At 44.1% G+C, this 23,587-nt stretch overlaps 1 protein-coding gene across 1 annotated transcript in view; it reads right to left on the reverse strand.

The window, feature by feature from the left end:
* Positions 1 to 23,587, reverse strand: part of RAB3GAP2 (RAB3 GTPase activating non-catalytic protein subunit 2) — a 2,949,955-nt gene that overhangs the window by 57,633 nt on the left and 2,868,735 nt on the right. Inside the window, exon 33 of the mRNA XM_044061656.1 lies at positions 10,373 to 10,594. Within this exon, the coding sequence (XP_043917591.1) occupies positions 10,373 to 10,594 (222 nt within the window). The remainder of the gene's footprint in view (positions 1 to 10,372; positions 10,595 to 23,587) is intronic.

Raw genomic sequence — 23,587 nt, forward strand, 5'->3', positions numbered from 1 at the left:
TGACTTGAGGAGCCTGTTGACCACTCTCATCACGTCATGATCTGAAAGTCTGGAGGATCGAGAGGAGTGTGAAGAGGACCGGTGACTGCCCTCTTCAGGTTGCATCAGAGGAGATTGTGGAGAGGAGCATTCCAGCTCCAAAAAGGGAGATCTTGATCTCCTATGGACCCGGACTGGCTCCAAGCACACAGATAAAGCCGCCAGAGACTTAGTTTTGTCGGAGCCAATACTGTGGGCTGACAGAGCCGAAGGCTTCTCAGTGATTTTTGTCTGTTCTGAGCTTGGAACAGATGGCTTGGAGTGTTTCTCGGACACTTTGGCTGGCTGAGGACCCTGAGACAAGGCATCTTGAAGGTTCTTCAGGACGCCACATAAAATAAGCTTAATTTTTTTCTCTCTTGCAGGATTCTGGAACTGAAAGCATGACAGATCGAGCAAGAGTCCTGCAGGTGAACAGCCCTTAAACAATAAATGCAACTCGTGTGCCCGTCCTTAAGGGACATTTTCTGGCAACACAAGTCGCATTTTTTAAACCTAGAGGGTTTTGACTCTTTAGACATAGAGAAAACAGAAAAACTATCACTAATAGCCTTCAACAAGTAGAAGCAAACAGGCTGATAACAAAAAAGGAGGAAAAAAATTATTTTATATATATATATAATTTTTTTTTTTTTTTTTTTACAAAGGAAGAAGGAAAGGAGAGAGCCTCTAACTTAAATGGCGACTCTCCCAATGGGAGAGCCTCTAACTTAAATGGCAATCCCAGAAAAGAGTGAGGAAGGGGAAGAACCCTCTAATTTAAACAGGTTCTAAGGGGAAAGAAAGGCCTGAATAGAAAAAGACGACAGCCAAAAAACACCACAACAAGAAGAGAAAGGGGTCGTTAGACTAACGAGGAACGATACATACTCTAACGAGTCACTATAACCAGTAAATATATGAAAAAGTAGCAATAACTAGAAAAAACACAAAGTTCTTAGCCTGAGCCAGTAGTAGCAATCTCGACGCTGCAAGCGGCAAACAAGATCTGGGAAGCTGCCGATAGGCATGTTGGGATAAGGGGTAACCTCGAGCCAGTAAAAGCTCTCGAGCTATTGTAAATCGGCCGAGTCGGAGCAGAGGGTCGACTCCCAACCCAACCAGCAAGAACAAAGGCGAGATGGGACAACATAACATTATATCTTTAAGACACTCTGCTGGGACAGGTTCCGGGGTAATGGCCATATGTTTTCAGGTGGTTTTCAGTTTAATATTGTTATACTTTTTTTCCATACTTTTCTTCATGCTTGTCATGCCTGATGTCCCATGGTTTGTTAGCTAACAGTCTTCTTTTGCCTGGCATATAACAAATCAACAGTTTATTTTCCAGGTTTAGGTTTTATTTCTGTCATTTACTTGATAAAGTGTGTGTTTGCATGTGAGATAGAAAACAAAAAGCATTGTATGCAAGGAAATATCACACTGGGTCTTTTCAAACTATGTGCACTGATATTCTGAAAAGTATTTTAGAAAATAGCTCTGACAACTTTTTTTTATTTGTTCCTCAATAGTGTTTAGGTCAGGATGAAGGGCAGATTACCAGCTTACCATTTTTTTTAATGTAAATACGTAATTTGTTCTTCAAGAGCAGTAGGCAATGAATTTGTAGATGGAACACTGAAATATAAAATTGTTTGCTAGTAGCATCCTTTTCATTAGTTACAATCTCTTTAACATATAATTATTCAGATAACTTTTACTTCTGCAGGGATTGTGCATTTTGACTGATATTGGTGGACTAATGACAGATGTTTGAGTGGTCTTTTATAGTTGAAATGTTCTGAATCAGGAAGTTTTGTCATTATTGGTTCATATGTTTTGTTTCATTGCTTACTGGAAAAAATGTTCAAAACTATAAATTTAAAACATGCTCTAACAAGTGGTGTTGTATTATACAAGGGATACAATTTAATTATTATATATTATAATTTAATACAATCAGGAAGGTAAATCAAAGAACTTTTACATGGTCCTAAAATGTGTGCAAGGGGCCTATGATTTGAAAACAGCCCAAAGGTGAACTTAATCCACAACTGGCCAGATGCATTTTCTTTGAATGTGGGTTTCAATGTTATTTCAGTGAATGTGAGTTTCAAAGGCAGAGAAGTTTTAATGCTAAGTCTGTTTTCTTTGTGAGACTGTATTGCTTTGTTTAGCAAATGTGTATCAGTGGTTTGTGCTATAAAATTTGAAATAAAAGTTTTACATTTAATCCAAATATCTGTAATCACTGTAGAAGTAAAGCAGAAGATGGTATGCACACTGAGTTTTGAATGGTATTTATGGCAACTGGGGAGAAATGCAGAAATAGCCAAGTAATGGGACACCGGAATGGATGCTGGGGGGTATCAAAATTACATGCATTTTCTTTCACGTACATGTCCAGAATTTTTGACATGGAAAGTTGGAAAACCCTGCTCTACATCTAGGTTAAAGAGCAGATGCTTTAAATATAAAACCTCTTGTTATTCAGATGTTTTCAGGCAATTTTCAATTTATCAACAACTGGATGGTATTATTTCAACTTTTATTTAAGGTGAGTCTGCTACTGGAAGATGATTTCAGCAAGTAGGGACCTCTTCAGTAAAACCACTCTGACCCACATCTATGTTAATGGACAGATGTTTTAAAGAAAGGTTTCCTTATACTTGAGATCTTGAGGAGTAGCTGTCATGCCAGGAGGCTTAATAAATAATACACAGACATCTCTAAGATAAGGTCCAACCAACAAAAGATCTACGTTTCAAATGATTTCTCTAGAAGTTAAGGGTGTATCATATAACATGCTAATAAATGCAGCTAGTTCATTAGGTTTTACACGTATATAAAAATATCCTCCTTTTTTCTAAACTTCAAAAATACATTTATATTATGTATCCATGAGGCAGCATGTTATGTTACACTGATCATTGTCACTTAACCTTTTAAAGGATTCAAAGGATTGCCTCAGTGGCTCCCCTTCCTGCACAAAGATGACTCATTCATTCATCCATCCATTGGAGCAAGAAACCTCAAGCCTATTTGTTCACTAGTGAATGCGACATTCAGGTGTTAGGGAGCAGGCCAGTCTGCAAATCCTGTGGACTATCTTATCTCTTGGTAGTCTGTGAACTCTGTTACAGCTTCCTCAGGAGGCGCAAATGCAACCTTCCAACCAAGCAGCACACAGCCTGCAGTATAGGCATGCAAGACTTTTCATGCTGCCAGAGATGCACTTAACTCCCACCCTCCCTCACTTGGTCCCGCTAGTGCCCATTCTGCTACTCGAACACAGGACATCTGGAGTGAAGTCATTAAACTAACCTTAACATCACACTACATACACATCATGAGCTTTTACACAAAAATGTAACTTTCGGTAGATGTTAAAAGTCTTTTTAATAATGTAACTCTTCAGTTGTCAGAATCATTCTTTAATTCTGGAACAGCTTTTTTTTAATTATAAGCTTTTATTCTTTATTACCCTAAGTACTAACTGACAGACCCCAGTCCCTTTATGTGCTTTAGGCATCCCAGATGGACTGTTGTTATATGTAGGAAGGGAAAAAAAAGGTTGGCTGTCATTTCTACCCGCAGCAGGGGGACATTAGTGCTGCAGCCCTTACTCATGCTTTGCAGATCTTAAAATGGAGTGAACATTAGATAGTTAAATTAATCTCTATTCTGAGTAATGTACCCTCACATTCCTTAGGTTATCTAGGACAGTTAAAAGGGAGCTGATCTCATGCAGCAATGGCCATTGTGCAAAAAGATGGGTATTACAAATGACTTGTTGACAACACATATCAGACTTTTAGAATGAAAAGCCTGACTGGACAGAAATGTTGGCTTGTACTCAGCAGTTGTAGGCCCATTATATTCTCTGTCATACAGTACTCTACACTGCTTCAGGGAGAGGAGGGGGAATTATTTTTTTATTTATATTTATTTTTATTTGAATGTGTTAACCAGTGTAGGGCATTGATAAAGTACAGTTGTGTACACTTACCATAAATGTAGATGTTCGAGTGTATTCATTGTTGCAGTCATTACATTTGGGTTATCTGCTTGAAGTAGCCATTAGTCGGCCTGATAAACAAAGTCCTGGGCCCTGCGTTGGTTGCTGTCCCTTCTTCCATGACGTCAGGTCGTCAGGGGTATAAAACATGCAGCCGACACCATTACATCAGTTTTTCTTGCCCCAGATGTCAGGTGCCCTCCTAATGGGAAGCAATTAAATCTATAAATACAAGGATATACCTCCAACAGAAAAGCAAATACACCAAAAAGCTTTTAGAGCATAGAAAGTGAGAGTAGAGGTATAGTCAAAGGAAGAAAAGGGGGCTGGAGGGAAGATAACCAGGACTGCAACAGTGAATACACTCGGACATCTACATTTATGGTAAGTGTACACAACTGTACTATGTTCTTCGTGTTTCACTGTTGCATTCCATTTGGGTAGATTCCCAAAGCTAAGGTTGGGAGGAGGAATTTAAATAGAAAGAGGACCAGCTATAAGGCCCTGCAAGACTGCAGTGGCAAAACCAGCTCTAGATTTAGAGAAAAATTGGCAAATGATAATGCTTGTTGAAAGTATGTACAGAACTCCAGGTAGCAGCTTCTAGGATGTCCCTAGTAGGGACACCCCTGACAAAGGCTGTAGAGGTAGATGCAGCCCTGGTTGACTGGGGTCTGATGCCCTGTGGGATAGGTTTTCCATGGTGCTTATAGCAGAAATGAATGCAGAGGCCTATCCTGAAAATGGTTTGTTTTGAAATAGCTTACCCTCTCTGTCCCTACAGCAAATGCCGCCAGTAGTTGTTCAAATTTCCTTTGAGGTTTAGTCCTGTCCAAGTAGAATCTAAGCTGTCTGTGCACATCTAAAGAGTGCAGTATCCGTTCCCCTTTGTTTTGTGGGATAGGAAAGAAGGTAGGCAAATGAATGGACTGATTAAAAGCCACACTGGATACCACCTTGGGCATGAAGGAGGGATTGGTTCTGAGGGACACCCTTCCCGCATGAAAGATGATGAAAGGTTCCACTGCCATAAGGGCCTGTAATTCAGATACCCTTCTTGCAGAAGTGATTGCTAAAAGGAAAGCTATTTTCCAGGAAAGAAATTTTAAATCTGCATTAGCAGCTGGCTCAAAAGGAGGAAGAGTGAGTTTCTCCAAGACAAAGGTAAGATCCCAGGCTGGAGATGGAGCTCTCCTGGGTGGCCTTAGATTTTTGGACCCCTCTGAGGAACTGCTTGAGCAGTGGGTGAGAGAAGAGGGGAGGGTCTGTGCTATAATGAGCTGAAATGGCGGAGGCATGAATTTTGCTGGAGGAAAAAGACAAGCCCTTATGAAGCATCTCAGTCAAGTATTGTAGAATCAGAGGTAAACTGGACACTGCTGCGTTCATTCCTTGAGACTGGCTCTGAGCACAGAATCTTTTCCATTTTGCAGCATAAGATTTTCTAGTACTAGGTCTCCATGCTTCTAAAATGCTATCCATCACTGATTTACTGAGGGATGGTAAAGGAGAGATTAGGTAATTAGCCAGGCTGCTAGGTTCAGGGTTTGCAGCTGAGGGTGCAGAATCATGTTCTCCTGCTGAGACAACAGGGAAAGAGTCTGAGGCAGGTGCCATGGAGCCAAGCGTGACACTGCACAAAAGTGGGTACCAGTGTTGGCGAGGCCAGTCTGGTGCAATTAAAATCGTCCTTGGCTTGTCCTGCTTGATCTTTAGTAGTACCTTGGAGAGCAGAGGCAGAGGAGGAAAGGCATAAACTGATAGTTTTTTCCAGCTGAAGGATAAAACATTCACTTTCCAAGCTTGCTTGTGGGGAATCCGTATGCAAAATTTGTCCAGTTGATTGTTCTGGGGGGGAGGCAAACAGGTCTATATCTGGGCTCCCCCATTTGCTTGTCAACACATGTTGAAAATCCTTGGTTCCAGTTTCCACTCGTGGGTCCATGAGGATTCTGCTTAGTCCATCTGCCAGTGTATTTAATTTTCCTGGCAGGAATTGAGCTTGTAGATTCACTTGGTAGCTCAAGGCTGTGTTCCACAATGCCATGGCTAGTCTGCAGAGGGGGTAAGAATGTGTACCCCCCCTGCTTGTTTATGTACCACATGACAGTGGTGTTGTCCATCTTTACCATTAGTTGTCCTGGAAGAATGTGGTCCTTGAAGGCTGTCAGAGCATTCTGTACAGCTAACATTTCCTTTTGATTTATGTGCAGGTGCATTTGATTTGGGTTCCATTTTGCCCTGAATGCACTTCCATGCCAGGTAAGCCCCCCATGCATAGTCTGATGCGTCTGTTAAGATTTGTTTTGCAGGGGGTAATGTGAATGGTAGTCCCCTGTTTTGGTGGCAGGCCTCTGCCCACCAAAGGAACTCTAGGCGTAGGCAAGCTATGATAGGAATCCTTGCTTCCAGATCCTGTGAATGTTGACACCATATGCTTTTGAGATACCATTGTAGTTTCCTCATATGCAGCCTTGCATATGGAATTAGAAGAATGCATGAGGCCATGAACCCCAAGGCTTGAAGTATTTGCCTTGTAGATAGCTGGGTTTTTGTGGCCACTTGTTTGAAGTAAGTTGTCAAATGTATCTGTTTCTCTGGCAAGAAGAAAGCCATCTGGGAAGTTGTATTCAAACTTGCTCCCAGGAATATATTTCGTTGACAGGGTACCAGGTGGGATTTCTTTTCGTTTATGGTGAACCCCAGACAAGTCAGTACCCTTTGAACAAAGGCCAGATTTTTGAAAAGAATGTCCTTGCTTTCTGCCTGAATTAGACAATCGTCCAGGTATGGGTATATTTGAATATTTCTTTGCCTGCAAAATGCAATGACTGGAGCTAGGCACTTTGTGAATACCCTGGGCGCAGTAGATAAACCAAAGGGCAGTTCAGAGAACTGATAGTGCATGTAGCCTGCTTTATAGCGTCGGTATCTTCTGCAAGACTCCCTGATAGGGATGTGCAGGTATGCTTCTTTTAAGTCTAGTGGTGACAACCATGCATCCTTGCCTAGCATAGGAAGCAGCTGGTGAAAATCAGTATTTTGAATTTTGGAATCACCAGAAAGGTGTTCAGAATAGAAAGGTCCAGGATAGGATGCCATGTATTGCCTTTTCTGGGTACCAGGAAAAGTCTCGAATAGAAACCTTGTCCTTTTTCCTCTTCTGGTACTAACTGAATAGCCCCATGTTTAAGACAGAGTACTTGATTTTGGGCCTCTGCCCACTGATTTGGGGGTAGATCTGGCCACCCACTTGGTGTTGGTAACGTGTGGAAATGAAATCTGTATCCTTGGGACACTATATTTAAAACCCATTTGTCCTGGGTAATGAGTTCCCAGTTTTTGGCCTGTAGACCAATCTTTGGGCCTAAAGGAGCATTCAGTTCGGAAGTGCTTGGAAGTCTTAAAAACAAGTCATTGAGACGGTTTTCCATAGGGGGGATTCTTACTGCTCCCAGGTATGGGTGCGGAAACCCCCCACTGCCTAGTCTTGTGTGTCCCTTGGGACTGAAACCTGGGGTTTCTGCTATCAGGGTTTGGCTTGAGAAGACCTGGAGGGGGCTGGAAAGGACCAATTTTTAGAGGGCCAGTGCCTACTAAATCTAGGAGGCTGAACTTGTAAGAAATCTTTAACAGTCTGCATAGATTTAGCTTTATCTTCCATCTTTTTGAGAACTTCCTCAGCCTTGTTGCCAAACAGGTGGCCCTGATTTAAGGGAGCATCCAACAATTTAGCTTTAACATGATGCTTTCTGAGCACAAACCCAGTAACAGCAGCCCTGCAAGAGGCCTCTAATGAATCAAATCCACATTGCAAAGTATGTTTTCCAACCTGTTCAGCAGAATGCATTAAATCCTGTAATTCATTATTTTCAGCGCAGTTAGGAATTAACATAATTTTCTGTTTAAGCAATCCAATAACATGTTGTTGATACTTTAACATATGAAACTGGCAGTTTAAAACCCTAATGACCAAGGTTGCAGAAGTGTAAACTTTCTTACCCATCTATCCAGCGCCCTGGAGTCTCTATCTGAGGGGATAGGATTTTTAGCAGTAGAAGCCTTAATGTCTTTGGGTTCCTGTGAAATAGTCTCTGGATCCGCAATAGGATTTTTAAAAAGGAACTTGTGAGAATCAGGAACCCTGTAATATCTGTCAGGTTTTCTGGGAGCAGGAGGCAAAGAATCAGGGGCCAAACTAGATTCTGAGAAAGCATCATCTAGTACAGGAGGTATAGCTAAAGGCCTATGCTGAGACAGGAGTAAGAAATCCCTAAGCCTCTTTTTTGAATCAGAAAAATCCTGGCTTTCCCAGTGAAAATGCTACCTTAGAGTATGTAAGGTTTCACCAAAAGAAAAATTCTCTGGAGGGGAAGCAGAGGGAATAGAGTCATCTGCATCAGAATCCTCATAAGTAGACAAGGGCAAATCCAGATAATCAGAAAAATCAGAATCCTGTTCAGAAGATTCATAAACAACTTCAGTCCTAGGTCTCTTAGAAGGGGGAGGTTGGCTTCCCCTGATTAGAGTTATAAGATCTTCAGCTATTCTTATAATTTGTTTTTTAGGCATAGAAGCCTGGGCGTCGGTTTCTTAGGCATGGTCTGAGATTTTGGCCTAAATGAAGAAGGAGGTGTCGGTTTGATATGCAAGTCTATAGGCCTGAAGACACCCTCAGAAGCCAGTGCCTGCACAGCGGCTCCAGACCCATCCAAGATAGAGACATCTGCAGGTCCCACAGTTGAAGCATCTTGCGGCATACCGGACTCTGAATGGGTCTCAGTAGAGGCCTGCGAGTCAGAAGTAGCGGGTATCAGGGGCTGCGAAAGTGCCTCACTGAGTACCGGCAAACTGGCGACTGGCTTAGGAGAACCATCGTCGGCAGCTTTGAACCTCGGCGGCCTGTCTCTGTTTTTATCTTTGCATTTTATTGGAATCCCAGTAGTTGGAAGGCTAACCGACATTTCTGGATAATTAAACCGAGAACAGAAACATTTAGAAGCGAAAATATGACTGATAGTGCGCTCCTTAAAGCACAAAACTGACATCAAGGCACTTTGTGGTCAGGGCCTAGGCAAGGAATACAGTACAAATGAAAATCCTTATGAGGTATTTGCTTCCCACAAGAAATACAATTATTAACTTTTTCTGACATCGGTCTGGAGCAAGGAAAAGTTTCCTCAACAGGGTACTTAGCTTAATTGAAGACTTTGGATCTGAAACTTGAATACGAAAATCTCAGGAGTCGGCCGACCGGCACTTGCAAATTGCTTCTGCTTCGGGCACCGTGCGGCAAGAAAAACTGAAGAAAATGGCGGCGGCCGCATCTTTTATACCCCTGACGACCTGACGTCAGGGTAGGGGCGACAGCAGCCGACGCAGGACCCAGGACTTTGGAATTCAGGCCGACTGACGGCAACCTGCCAGCAAGATTACCCAAATGTAATGACTGCAACAGTGAAACACGAAGAACATCTAGGTGCTCTTTGCATGACTGAGTACTAGTAAAGTTTAAAGGGTAGTGTTTGACTGAAAATGTCAGTTCTAGGTGCATGCATCTACACAGGTCATTGCTAACATGCACAATGAACAGCAACATGTAAACTGGCCAAATGTATACAGGCAGAGAAAACTGACTAAACAGAGTGAATAGCCCTTTGGTCAATGAAAAAAAATCTCTTAAAGACTTCTTGTGTGCTTCCTGGCTCAGACAGACTGCATCTACTGCTACTAGAATGCAGTCCCAAGTCTTCTTAATGTAAAACCTCACTACAGTTAGCCCAAAGTGAATACTTTCCGGACAGTCAAATAAACTATCTAGAAACACATACTTTGCAAATGACTACAAAGAGAGAAACCAGCAGCAAGGTCGGTGAAAAACAATGGCACTTTACAATTATAAAATGCACAAAAATACAGTAAGCAATTTGAAAATTTAAGAGAATTATTCTTAAATAACTTGTAAAAGGGCAAAAATTCAATTTACACAACTGATCTGTGCTAGGATGGCACTAAATTCAAGCCAAACAGTGACGCAGATGCCAAGCATTTGGAAGCTCTGTGGAAATGAGACAAGAGCTGCGCAAACATGCCAAATTTACAAAGGCAGAGAAAAATGATTAAACTGACTAAATAGTTCTCTGGCAAATGAAACAATCTCACTTAAATCCTTCCTGTGTGGTTCCCAGCTCAAACATCTGGGAATTGGTGTGCCAATACATAAAAAAGAAAGCACAGTGTACTATAAAATTCTTGACATCATAACAGCTGCTAGGGCCATAATGTCAGTCTTGTGCTGGCAATGCATAAATTGACATTAGTGCAACCTGTTCTTACCTCTTCTCCCAGCTGGTCAATTCCATTGTTATAAAGTTCACATACATAATATCTCCTGAGTTCATCTTCATTGACCTGCAATTGATGGGCAAGTTCTACTGCCAGACTAGGCCAATCTTCATCCTTCTCAGACATGCACATGGGTTGCTCTTCCGTGATTTCACTAGGTTTTGGAGCTTGAGGTAGTGCCTTCACTGCTGCACTGATGACCTTAAACAGAAACTTAAGGAGAAAACAGAAACACTCTTTCTACCATGGCTTTGCTAAAACATACTGCTGCTCAACATGACTCTATCAACTGAAAAGGGAAATGCTTAGTAAAACCTTTTAAATATCTAATCTTGAGACAAATGTTCGGAAGACAGTTAATCTGTAAGTAATGTAAATTTCCTCCATATGTAGTCTTATAAACTTACTGTCACTGAAAGTCATCATGCAGATGTTTTCAATAAAGTACTATTTGTTATGCAAAAATATGCATTCTAGAAACTACTAGATAGAAACTATCCATAGTCACTTGATAACCAACATTCATACGATCACCACAGCACTGCAAACCTGCTAGGATTGTCTGTTGTTCCTTTACTAACAAAGTCAGCTTCATAACAAACTACGTATACTGGGAATCAAAGGATAAAAATTCGACATCATAATTTGTGGTCTTTCAAAGCAGTACTTAGTGATACATACAGATTCAGAACTGAGTAACTAGAGCTCTGTGGGATATAAAACACTCAGCAGTTTTAGCGAGATTGAAGCTGTGCAACATGTGGTCCTTTTTTGTTAAAGGGTGATTGCTGTAAAGCTGCTCAACAGTGATAATAGTGACAAGGGAGGCAAACTGATGGGTGCAGGGGACAGGTACACTTTGCACTATGTCATTCCAAGTGCTATCACAAGACTGGTGGACAAATTAGGTTCATAGGTGTGTACTAGGCTAATGGCCCTGGGGCCTTTACAAGCCTAGCCCATAGATGTGCCCTGGCATTGTGCCACTCGTCTTTAGTTCCCAGTGCCTCTATCAAGTACAGCCACTGGAGTGACCCCTGGGGTGAACTTTCTATTACCCATCCACTCATCAAGATTTCACTTGAAGAGGGCTAGTGAGGAGCTCTGCTTGACATGTATGGGAAGTCTATTCCAGAGCATGGGTAGTCCTTGGGTTACGAACCTGTCCCTCCAACATGTTCTGTTGATGGTGGTAATGAGGTTCAGGTCTCTGGAGCATGTGGTGTGGAGGTAATGGGATTTTATAGATGCAGCATTTCTAACAGAGCTGGGTCGCACGGCTTTGTAAGTCAAGCAGAGATCGCCTCTTAGTAGACGATATGAGACAGAGAATAGCTGGAGTTTTTTTGAGTCTGTCCTTGTATGACATGTGTTTAAGGCCTAGGATCCTCTCTGTGAGGTACTTTTGTGGCCTCACCAACTGTTGCAGGTGTCTAGTGAGGTACATGCCAAATGGGGCATTATACTCTATGATTGGTCTAATGAGGGAAGAGTAGAGAGAAATGATGACATCTTTCTTCCTGGATGCAAAACCTTTGGTAATGAGATGTGCTACATAGAAGGACTTTCTGACCACAGTGGCAATGTGGTGGTCAAAGGAGAGGTTGCTGTCAACCTGTGTCCCCAGATCTCTTATAACGTCTTCAGTATTCAGTGGGCTACCATCTATGTGGTAATTAGTGGGAACTGAGTTTTCCCCAAAGGGGACGACTATGCATTTTTTGGCATTAAGCTTAAGGCCATGGTTTTGACACCAGTCATTGGTCTCAGTGAGGCTTTTCTGTAGGATGTCTGCATCACTTGGGGAGCTAATAATGGCTCCCAGCTTGCAGTCGTCTGCGAATTTGGTCAGTCAGAGTCCCTCCGTGTTGCCTGGACTTCTGAGAAGTAGACGCCAAACAGGAGAGGACCCAGGACCAATCCCTGTGGGACTCCACTCGTGACGGGTTGGCAGTCTGACTTGGAGTTCGCTACTTTGACACTGTGGGTTCTATATGTTAGCCAATTTGCAACTCACCTAATGATATAGGGGTTGATGCCTAGTTTGCTGAGTTTATCAATAATTCCTGAGTGAGGAATGGTATCAAAGGCCTTGGCCAGATTGAGGTAAGCTGTATGAACTGCCTTACCTTCATCCACTGCTCTGGGACTGACTCAAAGAAGTTAACCAGGTTGAGCAGGCATGATCTACCTTTCACAAAACCAAATAGCGTGGGATCTAGAGTTTGGAGCTTCCCTATATCCTTGTTAATTAGGTCCATGATGATGTCCTCCATAGCCTTACATATCAGACTCGTGAGGCTAATAGGGCGATAATTTCCAGGGTCTGTAGTCGCTCCTCCTTTATGGAAAGGGATGACTGTGCGCCATTCGGTAGGGACAAAGCCTGAGGTGAGGCTATGAGTGAACAGAGCACGCAGATGTGGTGCCAGTTCACTTTGTAGTTCATGCAGAACACAGCCAGGGATATTGTCGGGTCCCATGGAAGCTGTATTCTTGGCCTTAGACAATGCAGCTTTAACCTGTGCTGCAGTAATGTTGGGTGCCTGGCATTCTTCCAGTATTGAGATTGGTCTTTTAGGGGGGGGTAGATGGGTAAAGTTGGCACTGAATCTGTCAGCCAGTACGTTGGCAATATCTGTTGGCTCAGTATATGAGGTACCATTGTGCAGTAATTCAGAGCAAATCTGAGTATTGCCATGGAGATCCTTGATATAACTATAGAAGGCTTTGTGGTTGTTTTTAGTGTCTGCCGCAATTCTGCCTTCATAGCTGGCTTTGGAGGTTTTGATGAGGGATCTCAACTTTTTGTTGAGGCTAATAAGGTAATTTTTCCAATCTTGGGACTTCACCTTTTTCTGCAACAGTTTCTTCCTTCTGTTGTAGAGTTTATTAATGGCAGGTGACCACCAGACTGGCTTCCTTTTTTTGGAGGAGAGCATTTTGGTTCTGTTGGGTATGGCTAGTTCCATGCATTTATGTAAGTGTTCGTACAGTGCATTGGTGTATGATTCGGCAGTAATGCATCTATTTTTCATTGGCAAGGGTGCCGTGAAGTTAGCCACCTCTGTTTTTAAGAGTCCAAAGTCAGCTTTGGAGAAGTTTTTCATGGTGGATACCTTTGCGGTGGGTGTGGGTGAGATGTGGATTTCCATGGTGATTAGTTTGTGGTTGGATCTAACCAGGGAGGAATTGACTACTGGTGTACAGCAATGGTTGCCCATGTTAGTAATTACCAGGTCAAGGATGTTGCTTCCTTTTGTGGGGGTAAGAATGAGCTGGTCCAGGGCATTGTAATTGATGAATTCCAGGAAGCGTTGGGCTAGTGCATTGGTGCATGAGTAGTTTTCCCAGCTGATGGAGGGATAGTTGAAGTCGCCTAGTATGAGAGTGTTGGGTTGGATCTTAATAGTTTCCAGTGTGCTTAGGAAAGTGGAGTGAGAGTCTTGGGACATGGTTGGGGACCTATAGCAGGCTACGACCTGAATCGCCATCTTATCCAATGTTAGTTGTACCTGGAGTATCTCAGATGCGTTATGCTGGGCTACTAGTCTGGAGGTGTGCATATCCTTTATGAATATGGAGACACCACTGCTTTTGGAGCTTCGGTCCATGCTGTGGGGCCAACAGGTGTGGAATGAGTTACAGCCTGGTAGCGCAGGGGTGCTTTCTGCTGCTTTAAACCAGGTCTCCGTTACAGCACAAATGTCGATGTTCTCATTTTGAGGAGTTCTTCGAGCGAATGCATCTTGAGATTTAGACTTCTAGCGTTGAGCAGCATGACCCTCAGATTGCATTTATTTATAGCTGTTATTGTGGTAATTTGGTCTTAACCATTCCATAGACTCATCAAGGAAGATCCTTTGATAGCTCAACTGATAGGAAAAAATATATCTAGTATTTATGATAATTATGTCACATAATCTTTTTTTGCATTTTTGTATCTGCTGTGTAAACTGTTTATTTGCATCTTTATCATAATGAAGAAAAAGCTACAGACAATTCAAGGAAATTACTAAAAAAGCTACACAGTGAAATCTGCCCCCACATCCATACCCGCATTTACCTCACAAATTCAGTGTGAATGTCTAAAAAAATAACTTTCTGAGCATGCATCAGTACAGCTAATCCCAGAGAGTAGCAAACTTTAACCACAGCAAATAATTTCAAAATAACTTATTCAATGCAGTCACAGCTCCACCTGATTAAGGCACAGACAGCCCAAGTTTGATTAGTGGATCTGATGCCTGTAGAAGCTAGCTGGGGAAGATGGCAGTGAACAGTCACTGCTGGATCACCCCTGCTCAGGTGAGGAGGGCAGCTGTGGTTTACCACAAAAATGCATTAGATGTTACAAGCCCATGCTGTCTACTGCATTTGCATTGTAAGTTGTGGAGACATTGAGATATGGAGGCCCCCTTTCCTTGGAAGACAGCAACATTAGAGCTTGGAAAAGTTGCTGAGGGGGAGGAAGGGTGCTCCCGGGGTGAAAGAGTAGGCCACCCCACAAAACAAACAAGCTGTTATTCCACCCAACTCTCACCAGGGGAATGGAGGATCGATATAGGAATGAAAGGGCTATTGTCTACTTAGGAATGCCTGGTTCCTGTTCTCTCAGAACATGGGCTGAAAGGGTATAGCTACACGAGCCATCAGGTGAGGTCCTGTGGGGAGAAAAGAAGGAGCTACCCAGTGGAAAAGTGAAAACTTTTAGTTATGTACTTACCATAACTTCGGATGTATGGGATCCATCTCGCCTACATTCACAACAGATGGGTTCGGAGCCGATCCATCGGCTCCGACTCGGCAACTAATACACTAGCACGAAGTCTCTCATTGGCTGGGCTACTCCCTATCCCAGGATGCACTACACCTGCTTCCCCAGATCTTGTTTGTTCGCTTTCATACATCCATGCAAACACAGAAAATCTAATAGTCACTACAACCAACTAAAGTTCTTCAAGAAAGATCGCCAAGAAAAAAGGGACTACAGCTCCTCTAAATCCGAATGGAAGGGGGAAGGAGGGTGGGTACTTATGAATGTAGGCGAGATGGATCCCATACATCCGAAGTTATGGTAAGTACATAACTAAAAGATGTAATGGGATCCTATCTCGCCTACATTCACAACAGATGGGACAGCGTCCCTAGCACCTACATCCCGGGTGGCTCATTGGAACACACTCCTGAGAACTGTGGAACCAAAGGAAGCTCTGCCTCGAGAAACCACATCCAATTTGTAATGAGAAATAAAAGTGTGCGGAGAAGTCCAGGTTGCCGCAGCACAAATATCATCTATTGATAACTTGGAGTGAAAAGCTATGGAAGTAGCCATTGCCCTGGTAGAATGAGCCTTGACTGGAAAGGGAAGGTCTTTGTTAGCCTGTGAATAAATAAAAATGATACAATCTTTAATCCATTTAGATATGGAGGTTTTGTTACTGGTTGACCCAATTTGTTCACTGCAAAGGAAACAAACAATTGATTTGATTTCGCGTTTGAGCGGTTCTATTCAAATAAAAACGCAGTTGTCTATGTACGTCCAACTGATGCAAAGTATATTCTGCGTTATTAGAGAATTCTGGGAAAAAGACGGAGTTCTATAGTTTGTTGAATACAGAAAGAGGAGGCCACTTTTGGTATAAATGCAGGGTTTAATTTCAATGAAACTCTATGCTTGTGAAAAATCAAATAGGGAGGATCAGAACAAAGAGCTTGAAGTTCTGAAACTCGCCTAGCAGACGTTATGGCTACTAAAAAGGCCGTTTTCCAAGACAGAAATTTTAAATCACAAGTAGCAGCTGGTTCGAAAGGACGGGCAGTTAGGGCAGCAAGAACCATATTCAAATCCCAACGGCTGACAGGATGAGATAAAGGAGGCCTAAGGAGCCAAGCCCCTTTAAGGAAAGCCTTACAAAGTTTGTGAGACATCAATGAAGGTTCAAATGAAGCATGAAAATTAGAGATCGCCGCTAACTGAACCTTAATGGTAGAAACTGAAGAGCCCGACTGAAAAAGTGAGGCCAGAAAATTCAGAACCTCCGATACTGGTGCAGTGAGAGGATCTATACCCCGTTCTTGAGCCCAGAAGGCAAACCTTTTCCATTTACTGGAATAAAGTTTGATGGTGGAAGGTTTATGAGAAGAAGACAGTATGTGGACCACGTCCGGCGAAAGAGCATTGTCTCGGACTAAGGATGGAAGTGGAGTAACCATGCTGCCAACTTCAGGGACCTGAGAGACGGGTGAAGCCGTCCTGACTGATGAGTCAACAGGTCTGGCACCGGATCCAGAAACCATGGACCTTCTATCGCATGCCTCTGTAGGAAAGGAAACCAAACTTGACGAGGCCAGTGCGGGGTAATCAAAATCATCTCGCTCTCCATGTAAATGGCCTTCTGTATCACCCTCGGTAGGAGGGGGAACGGAGGGAAGGCGTAGAAGACCGGGGCCAAATGTGAGTCAGAGCGTCCCTGGGAATCTGTCCCTGAGAAGGAACAGTGTGAAGAACTCTCTGCATTTCGCATTGTGAGGGCTGGCAAACAGGTCGCAGCAAGGAAGACCCCATCTGTCGAAGATTTTCGCAGCTATACCCTGGTTGAGGGACCACTCGTGGGGTAAAAGAATGGTCCTGCTTAATCTGTCCGCAATCACATTGGACTTCCCGGTATGTGCGTTGCCATTAGAAAGCGGTTGGTAGCTACCGCCCAGTGCCAAAGTCTCATGGCTTCTCTGCATAGTGGGTAAGACCTGGTTCCACCTTGCTTGTTTATGTACCACACCACCGACATGTTGTCGGATAGGATAGTAATCGGGCCCTGTGGGAGAGCGTGATGGAGAGCTTGGAGTACCAATAATACCGCTCTCATCTCCAGGACATTGATATGCAAATGCGTTTCCTGGATCTGCCATGTGCCTTGGACCGACCTGTCCAGGTAATGACCCCCACCCTACCTGGGAGGCGTCCGTAGTCACAGTGGCAACGGGCGTTGAGGTATAAAGGGTCGCCCTGGTCGAGATTTGATTGGAGAAGCCACCAATGCAGATCTCGACGGCAACTTTCCGTGATTATGATTAAGTGGTTCAAGGGAAGTTCCTGATAAGACCATTGAACCGACAGTAGCCATTGTAAAATTCGCATGTGAAGTCTGGCCAAGGGAACTAAAAGTATGGTCGACGCCATCGAGCCCAACAGTTGTAGGATCCGATGGGCGGGGCTCTTTGTAGGGGAAGACAGGATTTGACTTGATCTTGTAAGACCTGAATTCTTGCTGCCGGTAAAAGGCGCATTCTTTTGTGTCTAAGTCTGCGCCTATGAAAGTAATACGCTGAGATGGCTGTAGTACAGATTTTTGCAAATTGAGCGTGATCCCCAAGAAACGCCCAAGGTGAACGTGGCTCTGAGCGCTTGGAGTAGTAGATGCTCGGAGGTGGCAGTAAGGAGCCAGTCGTCTAGATAAGGAAACACCTGGAATCCCAGACTTCTCAGGTGAGCAGTTACCACTGCCAGACACTTGGTGAACACCCTGGGGGCTGTGGTGAGACCAAAGGGCAGTGCTCGAATTGGAAATGACTGACTCCGAGGAAGCGTAAATGTCTCCTGGACTCTTGAGCTATGGGAATGTGATAGTAAGCATCCTGGAGATCTATGGAGCACATCCATGCATCTTTTTCCAGCAAAGGAAGAATAGATTGAAGAGTGACCATTGAATTTGGACTTCTTTACGAAACGATTCAATGAACTGAGGTCCAAAATGGGCCTGAAGTCCCCTGTCTTTTTGGTACCAAAATAATCTTGAGTAAGTTCCTGATCCGATCTGGTCGATGGGGACAGGCTGGATGGCTCTTTTTTCTAGCAGCTTTGAAACCTCTAATGCTGCCTGATCCCGCTGACTGGGTGGTACGTCCGGAATTTCCCTTAAAGAAAGGGGGGGTTTGTTGAAGGGGATGATATAACCTCCGGTAATAATGCGAAGCACCCACTGATCACTTGTTATGGATTCCCAAGCTTGTGGGTGCGCCGCAAAACGACCCCCGACTGGCTCCGGAGTTGCACAGTCGGGCAACCACTCAGGAACACTGGTTGTATGAAGAACCACGAAAGGAATCGCGGTCTCCAGAGTTACGGGGGCCTCTGCCACCTCTGGGGCGGCGTCTTCCAAAATTCCCCCCCCCTGCCTCTGGAGGGGGAATCACTGGGTGGAGTAGGGAAAGACTTCTGAGGTTTTTTAAACCACATTTTCCCTCCTCTCCCAGCCTTGGGGTAAGGCCTAGAAGGGGCGGAAAATCGGGCCCCAACGGCAGTCAAAGTCTTGCCCTCCTGCTCGCACCGAGTTAGTGTGTCCTTCACCTTGGGTCCAAACAAAGACGACCCATCAAAGGCGTCGAAGGAAGACTTGAAGGCCTCCTTGAGCGAACACAAGCGTAACCAGGCTTGTCTCCTGAGGGCAACGCCTGTTCCCGCTGCTCTACTCGCCCCTTCGGCCGCATATGAAATGAGCCTCATGGACGAGTTAACAATAGAAAAAGGGTAGTCATCTGTGCCAACAGTCGGGGCCAGCGCCTCAGGTAGGTTACCAACAAGAGATTCATTTAGCTCTTTGAGAAGATCCCTTTGGAGCCTCGTAAAATGACATAAGTAGTTCAGCGACCGTAAGGCAAAGGCCGCTGAAGACAGGGTACGCTTCCCGTACCTATCCATACTCCTAGAATCCTTATTAGGAGGATGAACAGACATCGAAGCCTCTGCCACGTCCTGCTGTGTGGCAGAAGCCACCACCAAAGCATCTACAGGCACACCCTTTGTGAGAAACTCCTTCTGGGGGGGGGGCTGACAAAAATTTATTGGGCCTCGCAGGCACCGGTTCCACAGAATCAGGGTGTTCCCACGCCCTTCGAGAAACCAAATCAAGGAGTTCATCGAAGGGCGGAGACACCCAGGAGGCGGAAGGCTGGGCCCCAAAGGCCTTGAGGAAGACTGACTCCTCAGCTGAAGGGGTTTTGGCTTGCCAGTCACCTCTCTGTCTCAGAATCTCCAAGATATCTGAGAAGGAGATATCATCCGAAGATGATTTGGGGGACCCTTCTGCGTCATCGAGGTCAGTAGTAACAGACTCATCTTGGGAGTCTACGTGCTTTCTCTTACACAATTTCTTCCGTGGGGGTTCGTCCGAAGCAGTTTCGCACGGACCACCCGGAAGAAGGGAACCCCCGATGGGGGTATCCTCAGGCCCTGGGGCCCCGCTGCCGGGGGGCTGCAACGCAATAGAGGCACCAGTCTCTAAATCTAGGGACGGTGAGGTAGAATCTTGCTGAACCGGCAAAGGCATGGCCAGCGCGCTCCTCATGGCCTCAAAGGCCGGACCTCCAGAATCCAAGGAGGTCACTGGTCTAGAGGCCACGATGGCACTGGGAATTCCAGCAGCCGATGCTCCGAGAGGAAGACTAGGCACCGAAGCACCCAATCCCAAAGTGTTCCCCTCGGGCCCGGCTGAAGAGGTCGCAGTACCAAACCCTGAACCGGAGGACAGGGTAGGAAGCACAGTCGGAACCGAGAGACCTCGAAGGGGTCTCTGCTCCGACCGTATGGCTCCGCTTTGCTCCACCACCACCGACTCCAACGGCTCCGAGGAGGTTGGAGGAGGAATCGAATGTGTTGGAGGGATCGGCTCGAAGCTAACTGTGCTGGAGCCGAGACCAATTTAGTAAGCACTGGAGATTGGAATAGCCTCTGTAAAACCCTATCCAGGTCCGAATCTGAAAGTCTCGATGATTTAGAGGAGGTAGACAACCGAGAAGACTTTCCTCTCGGCTCCGAGAGAAGGGGACCGGCTCAAACGGCTCCAATGCTATCGGCGCCGACTCCACCACAGCATGGACCACCATCGGCACCGAAGGAGCCTTCTTGAGCCGAGGGGAAGAGTCTGAGCAGCACACTTCCACCGGCTCCGAAGCCATTGGAACCGATGGAGGTGATTCACCTCTCGATACTCCAACTTGCGGCTCCGAAGGCAATGGAGCCGAGGTAGGAGGTATCGAGGCAGACGCTTCGACCCTCGGCCCGAAGTCAGTGGAGCCGAGGAAGAAGAGGTCAATTTTGTCTTTTTAGAAGTCGGCTCCGACGGACTTGTCGGAGCCGACTATCTTTTCTTTTTGGAAGCAACAGGAAGATCTAAGGCTTCCTCAAAAGAAGGTTTGATAAGCCCTTTCAATATTAATTTGTTCTTGCGTTCTTGAAGAACTCTAGATGAGAACGCATGACAGACGCTACAAGTCTCTTGCAGATGTTTCGGCCCCAAACAATAAACACATACTGAATGACTGTCTGTAATGGACATTTTATATTTGCACCGATTGCATTTTTTAAAACCTGATTTTTGTTCCTTAGACATGATACAGGCCACAACAAGTACAAACTCTAAGGAAATCTTACACTACCAACAAAAGTATAGCACTATACACAAAAAGCGCCAACTGAAAAGCGCGAGACACACTGGCGCGAGTACTGGTGAAAGTTTACCTCACAACAATTTGAAACAAGTTAATGGCCCAAAGCCCTCTAATTTAAACGGGCTTTGCCCGAAAAACAACTAACCAAAAGTTAATAAAAACCTAATAGCACTCAAAGATAGGGCAAAGGCCCTCTAACTTAAACGGGCCTTACCCGACTGAACAAATTAAATTTTTTGGAAACAAGCACTCAACAAAAAAACAATAAGAAATAGCAAGAAATAGCTGTTAAAACAGCTGTTTGGTTAATATGGACAAAAATTCCCTAGGTCAAGGACCAATAAGGTAAAAAGAACCACTTAGCTCCAGCCAAGTCGAGACCACGTCCAGCTTGTTAAGCGGCAAACGAGATCTGGGGAAGCAGGTGTAGTGCATCCTGGGATAGGGAGTAGCCCAGCCAATGAGAGACTTCGTGCTAGTGTATTAGTTGCCGAGTCGGAGCCGATGGATCGGCTCCGAACCCATCTGTTGTGAATGTAGGCGAGATAGGATCCCATTACATCAACTGTTAATCCACGGAAATGGTAAACAGATCCATCTAAAGAAATCAGCACAGTGACAACTGAGAACATATAAGCAGGTGAGGCACTTCCACAAAGAGAACAACCCCCCTTCCACCTGTTTCTATCACCACAAAGAAATGGAGGAGGAATGGATGAGTTCGGTCACAAAATCAAAACCATTTTCGATGTAAAAAAAAAGGGCTTATGGCAGTGGAACGAGATCCCAGAACGGAGTTAAAGAATACCTCTAAAACTGCAGGCATGACGTCTTAGATCCACATCTCAGAATAACATTACTAATAAAGGACTTTGACTAAAAGATGAACTTCAACGGCACTGAACTGGAAAGCCCATTCGGAGGACAGGTAAGTACTTTGCAAAGGAGAGTTCTTGAAGGAGGAATGGAGAAGCAGCACTCCTAAATAAACTACTCAACTAGGCAGAGATGGGCATCAATTCTGTTTTCCTCCAGAAGCAACAGTCAGAAGATTGCCCAGAAATCCTCAAAGAAAAGACAAAGCCCAAGCATAAAAGTTTTTTACACAGTAAGAGTTCCTGTAACAGACCATCCTGACTGCAAAGGATAACTCCAGCCAAGATGAGAAATTCCACTTACAAGATAGAACAGAATGTTTTCTAGCAACTATAAGAACCCCACAGATCCAGCCAAAGCAGTCAGGGCAAAATTATTGAGCCAGGCCCAGAGGAGAGAACCAGCCACCACCTACCAGCAAAACTGAGGTGAATTTTACTGTTTTGCCAAATGGCTGGAAGATTCAGCTACCAAACTGCAATAAGAATGACTTGATCTTTACACTCCACGATGAAATGGGGAATCAGATAGTGTAATGAGAAAACTAACAGCACTGATCCAGACACAAAACAGAGTACATAATGACCTCATCCCCATCTTCCACCATCCCAACCTACTGCATCAAGCAGAAGAAAGGAAGGACAATGATCCCTCTTGTGGGAGAAGGGCTGACTGCTGGAATGCACCTCTTCAAGAGACTCAGACCAGCCTAGCACAGCCCCTGAAACAGCAACTCCAGAACCAAATACATGTCAGCATGTGCTTACCTACAAAATGTGAATTGTCAACAGAGTGAAGTTTGAGACGTAAGTAAAACAGCTCTCAGCTCATTTCTTAAACACAAGGCTCTGGCACTGAAAATCATTCTACCTTCACCAAGATAGATGCATAAATTCAAGGATAAAATAACTGGCCTCAACAAATGTGTAGTAAAGGGTGAAATAGTCTGCAAACAGAACCCCACACACACTTTCCCAAGGATGGCCAGCAGCTCTTACAATCCTCAGTTTTCATACATTGGCTAAAATGTTTGCTATGCCACGGTGCATTTTTTTAGGCAGAGTTTACCTGATGGACATCCCAGCACAGCAAAATTCCAATCTAGATAATATCAAGGTAGCACTACTGAATGACAGCAACTTAAAATCTCCAAATTTGATTACTTCCTTAACCCTCAAAGACAGCAGCAGTTGTGTAACTGCAGAAATCTGGTTCCAGTGTAATAACACTCCATCTGTTCCTGGGTACAATGATTACTGTGCAATTAGATCCATCAGAAACAGAGGGTGGACTATCGGATTTAGCAAGACACAAATCTGGAACTGTCTGAAGTCTTAGTTACACTGAATAAAACTAATTATCACATTACAGGCAATTATAGATCCTCATCTATAATCTCTTCAGAGTTAAACATAATACCTTAACCAGTAAAATAAGTTAACCATTAAACCAAATACTTTTCAAATGGGTGACTTCAACTTTCCACACACCTAAACTAGCAAACATACACTATCATCAATAAATATGTCCAGAGACTTCTGCAAATACACTTGATCAAACTGTTCCCCCTGCCCATTAGAAGTGTTAATGTTTCTGAACTTATAATACATGTTTCCTCTAATCATACAACTTGGTTTATTAGATTCTCCCTAGTCAAATCTGAAAGACTGAGGTTGAATGGGGAACATCTCAGTGAGAAGATAATAGCTCTACCATTACTACCGAATCCTAAACACAAGGCTCTGTAATGTTCTTGCTGAAACAGAAAATGCATGCATGATTTAATAGCCACAATTAGGCACAATATCATACTTTGTGATCTACCTATTAATTATGATGCTCCCTCACTTAGTCAAACAGTCCATGAAACTTTTAGTCAAC

The sequence above is a fragment of the Protopterus annectens genome, chromosome 1.part0, assembly GCF_019279795.1.
Source record: "Protopterus annectens isolate FY-2018-M chromosome 1.part0, PAN1.0, whole genome shotgun sequence".
NCBI classification, from domain to species: domain Eukaryota; kingdom Metazoa; phylum Chordata; order Ceratodontiformes; family Protopteridae; genus Protopterus; species Protopterus annectens.